General features: G+C 45.0%; 1 protein-coding gene across 1 annotated transcript in view; it reads right to left on the bottom strand.

The window, feature by feature from the left end:
• Positions 1–5,000, bottom strand: part of LOC311339145 (calcium-dependent secretion activator 1-like) — a gene marked incomplete at its 3' end in the record, with an annotated part of 64,933 nt that overhangs the window by 45,048 nt on the left and 14,885 nt on the right. The window contains exon 3 of the mRNA XM_084464517.1: positions 971–1,303. Coding sequence (XP_084320643.1) covers positions 971–1,303 — 333 coding nt within the window. The remainder of the gene's footprint in view (positions 1–970; positions 1,304–5,000) is intronic.

The following is a 5,000-nucleotide window of genomic DNA, read 5'->3' as shown; positions in this document are numbered from 1 at the left end:
GTCCTGTTCTGTTCACAGTTGTTTTCATAGTGGCACAGTGCTTTGTCTAAAATGCTCTCTATTGAAAAGGTTATGGAACAGGTTAAGATTTAAGTTAAAACGGTCGTCGGCTTTAATGTCAAATCGTGTAAAATCTGGTTTTAGAGAAAGGGCCTACGTCTCTGAATGCCAATCTCTGACCCTGAAATGCTAGCCTTGCTGCTAGCAGAAATTAAAACTAGGTTAGACGCCTTCAGATGACAGTGAGGGAAACGCACGCTGCAGTATTTTCCCTCAGCATTTAATCCCTCCATTCAAACAGTAGAATGTTTGGCTCTATTGATCTACCAAATCCCAGCATTAAAACCAACCTCAGCATTCTCTCGTTTTACCATCGACCTTATCACACATGTTCACATTTCCCGTCCGAAACCATGGGACATAACATCAATGCCTCCATAATCTCTGCATGAATGAAGTCATTTCCGGAACCCAAAGAGCAGAGAGAAATGGCTGTGGGATTCAGGATGCAAACAAAATGAAGGTGTGCGTTTTTTCTTCTGTTTCAACAGCTACAGGGATACTAGCCCGCCAGACCCAATGCCCGTGAGAAGATGTCTAACCAAGCTCCTGAGAAGGAACGCATTAGTGTTGTCCTCACACAGAGAGCTGCTGTAAAGCTGTCGAGCAAGAGTTGTGATGTGATGTCCCCAAAGCCCTAGCAACCCCTCCCCCAACCCTCCCAAGCAGACCGCCCCCCCCCCCCCCCCCCCCCCATTAACCCCATAACCCTCAAGCAGAGAATCTCTCTCTACCACTGCCGATGCGCTCCTATAAGTCAGCACAGTGGAGAAAAAAAAACGGCATTATTAATAATGCAAATACGTCCTCCGGCACACCATCCATCGTCTCCTTCCATTTCCAGAACAACAACATCAAAACAAAAAACACGTGACACATCGCCGTCCGGTGTATGAAAGCAACGGCTGACCTGGCAGGCTTGGTAGAGCAGCTGGTGCTCAAACTTCTTGATGCCCAGAATGTTCTGGAACATCTCGTAGAGCTGGTCCTTGCTGAGGATGAGCTCGGAGGCGGCGCTGGCCGTCATGCGCTGCTGGGCCTTGCGCGGGTCCTCGTCGCCGCGGTAGATGCTGTCGAACTTGGCCATCCAGGAGCTGAGCACCGTCTCCTTGCTGAGGCCGTCGATCTCGGGCAAGCTACGCACGCGCTTCTCGATGTGCCGCTTGAACACCTCGCGGCAGTCGTTGGCCGAGAAGCCGCCGCTCTGCACCATCTTGGCCACGCGGTCGCTCTTCAGGAACACCTGCAGGGGGCCGGGGAGGGGGGGGGGTGGGGGGGGGAGACACACACGCACACGCACACATACACACACAGTCATGTTGATTGATTGATTGATTTTATTTGACCATTTTGGTGTCAAATATGAACAGCACTCTGGGCCCTATCTTGCGCCCGGCGCAATTGACTTTCAACACAGACGCATGTGTCGTTGCTAGTTTGCACCCCAGACGCAAAGCTGGTCTTCCCCCGCAGCAAACAGGTGCCACTACACTTGCGCCTGGAGAGGCGTGTCGGCAAAAAGCAGAGGCGTGTTCCGGCGCAAATGATACGTGGTGCTATTTTAGTGATCTAAAAATTGCGCCAATGCAATTGCGCTACTGACCGAAAAATTCCTGGGTTTTTTATTTTGACGTGCCATCTCAGGTCGGAACTGCAACGTACGCTTACACACACCTAGGCTATACACAGCACAAACATGCAAACGATTAGCCTGATTTAAATATTATGCAGTCAAAGATTGTTCATATGTGTTAAACTGCTTAAAAATAGCATGTGGATTGTGGAAACATTTTTTACATACAGCGGTAAGTTGTACTTTTAAATCAATGCATCTGCAAACACCGTACAGAAAACACATAATTTCTTGACACAGACATCGTGTACAAGCCCATAACTTTTAGGATTGATGAGTATTTGATCGTGAGAAAACATAGTTTTACCGCGAGTGAGTGTTTAAAAGAATGAATGAATGCGGGTGATGCTTGGCGCGCGTGTGTGTGCGCACCCATCTGTTTAAACACACGCAAACGAAACACGTAACATATAATACAGTCCATGGAGATGTTTATTAACAGGGCATGCATATTATGCATATTATGAACACAAGTCGATAACGATAATGTATACAATACCGGTAACAAACAATGTTTGTTAATGTATTGCCACATATCATTAAATAGACCAACAGATCCTAACTGAGCCATTTGAAGTTTGAAATTCATGTGGTCATGCATCTGTCTCAGTGGAGACTGCAAACGCACTGTCAAAATATCAACTCGTCAAGTCAAATGCGCTGGCTCTTAAAGTGATGGGAGATGGAACTCTCATTGGTTTATTGCACATTACGCCCAAAACACACCTACGGGTTTCAGATCACCCCATTTTAGATTTGCGTCAGGCGCAAGAGTCATTTATCTGCCGTCATAATAGCAACATTGCCATAGAACCGCCCACAAAGCTACTTCCGTTCTGCGCTAAAACACTTGCGTTTTAGATCGTCTAAATAGGGCCCTCTGTGTCATCCATACAAATTCATAAATAGTCAGGGATTACATCATTTAGCCCGAAGGCTTATTTCCATTGTGGTCCCTGAGTACACCATGGAACTCCCCTAAATAGAGGCTGGATTTAAAGTGATAGTGACCAAACTCAGAATATAACCTAAATGGTTGTATTCTTGGTTGTATATTTTACTGTATTCTTGTAATCTATTATTTGGTCCATATTTAAATAGCTATTTTTCAACATAAGTCCAATAATTGTGGAGTTAAAACAATGAAAAATGGTATTTACTACCATAGAGTAAGTGAGGTGAGTTGGAGTGAGTCCTGGACACGTGTCTTTAAGGAACAGGTCGGGGTGGCTGAGCATCGAGCTCAGACTGCAGCGACGGGGGGTTCAAACCCAGTAGCTTCCAAACCCAAACCCCATCCTTCCTCCCCAATATAGTTCTCATAACAAAAGACATTTAAGATGTGATGGCTATAATTAACTGGCTATAACATTTAACAGGGCCGTATCACTGATATCAGCTGACAGGGAGCAAAGCGCTGCGTATTAGGCGTTAGAACTTTATACAATCAAAAGTTTGCCTCGCTCTCCATCCTTGCGCTCCTCAAGCGCTTGCTTCAATGAGCCTTTGATTGCAATCACCGAAGAACGGGCGGCCAGCAGCTGCGTATTAAAACGCTCTACTGGTAGTGCAACGGCTTCTTCTGAAGATACCGCCAGGGTTCACGTTTAGGTTTTTTTTTTTTTACTTTAACAACCTTTGAATCCTACTGCTGTAGGTAAACAGGGGATATTAAATCGCCCAAAACATTAAAAGAAAAAGCTAATAAAAGTGTTTCTGCCACACTTGCTTGCACTTGCATGCTATTATTCATGCAGAGTTGTATTAAAGCAATCTGTCAGTGTAACGTAGTGAAACACGGTAGGAGGATATACATCAGTCTAGACTGTCTGCACTGCAGTCAGCGCGCTCTGTCCGTCAGATGGATCCTCGTCGTTTACTCGCTATTTACTCTCCTCCACGTTGGGTCGTGGCAGACATTTGCACAGAAGCCAAAGCGGCTCCACTGACTTCACGTGGCCCGTGATAGATTTGGGGTTCCTCCGTAAACGAACGAACACGTGAGCATCAGTCAGCCCTGTCGCGCCACGAGTCCACCGCGTGCTGAGCCGCGAGCGCAGGCTGATCCCTGCTTTGCGCCCGATAACGTTTTCAGCCGAGTACGGAACGCGTTGAATCTACATTTATTTATTTGTTCCTTTTTTAATCGAGCCGGCTGGCAGAATGGAATGGTCTGTGTTTGCAGAGGGGTCCGCGGGTTTCTAGGCCGATGGGGTCTGTAATGACAGATTATTATGGACACGGGCAGGCTGTGGGTAATCACATCATTGGTGATTGCAGTTGTCACCAAGTTTCCATCACAGATAGCGGCCCACAGAGAAACCTTGGCAGTGGAGGACTGTTATCAGCAAGCCTGCTGTACTGTCTGTGGAATAGAGTACAGTGCCACAGCAAAACAAGCCAATTAGCTTCACGGATATACACACACATATATATATAAATGTACTTATACTAGACCTTTACAGAAGTTGGGAGTCTGCATCTTGAATAAAATAAGGCAAGAACCAACAAGGAACTATCCTAGAGATAATGTATTTATTGGAGCATCCTGCAGCACACCAAGCGTCCAACAAAGAACAGCAGGGGACCACAGCATTGTGGTCGTTTGTAATTGGTGTAAATTAGTGCTAAGTGATGACACTCATTATTGAAGAAAATGGTAATTGACCTCACTTGGTACTCATTTGACGGCCAACTAACTTGAACACTAATTTGAGGCCAATTGAATGATTATGATAAACTGCGACAATCCAAAAACGGCGTCATCTCCACTAGTATGTGGTTTGGTTGATCGCAAATGATATACTATGTTAAATCAGCAATCTGTGAAACCTCAACCACGTCGTAGCATCAAGTTACTGGACATGTCTGTAGTCAGTGCTGATCAATAGTGATGTCAATAATATTATGAATATTATTATCATAAAACTGATAATCTACAAATAGAAAATGTTGGCCAGCCCGTACCTCACCTTGTTCACAAGAAATGTGCTATTGACACTCACAAAAAACGTCACCCAGCCAGCCGGGCTACTCTAACTTGTGTCAATCTTACACATTGCAACATTAATTTGTTTCCATTTCTGATGCTCGACTGAGGAATGAGCTCAATCAGGTAAACTGACCAAACCATGATGGGAAACAGCAGAGTCATTTCCCTGAATGTCTCTATAGTATACTGTATCCTAGTGCAAACAAATCCTCTCACACATTTTCAGCAAAATATAACTGTGTTATATTTTTGTTATATTTGTTTGTTGTTGTTTGGTGCCCATCTTAATCTGCCAATTGAAGTGCCCTTTGGAAT

Source organism: Micromesistius poutassou, assembly GCF_964030765.1.
Source record: "Micromesistius poutassou genome assembly, chromosome: 2".
Taxonomy (NCBI): Eukaryota; Metazoa; Chordata; class Actinopteri; order Gadiformes; family Gadidae; genus Micromesistius; species Micromesistius poutassou.
Note: the sequence above shows the minus strand (reverse complement) of the source record. Positions and strands in the feature narration are given on the sequence as shown.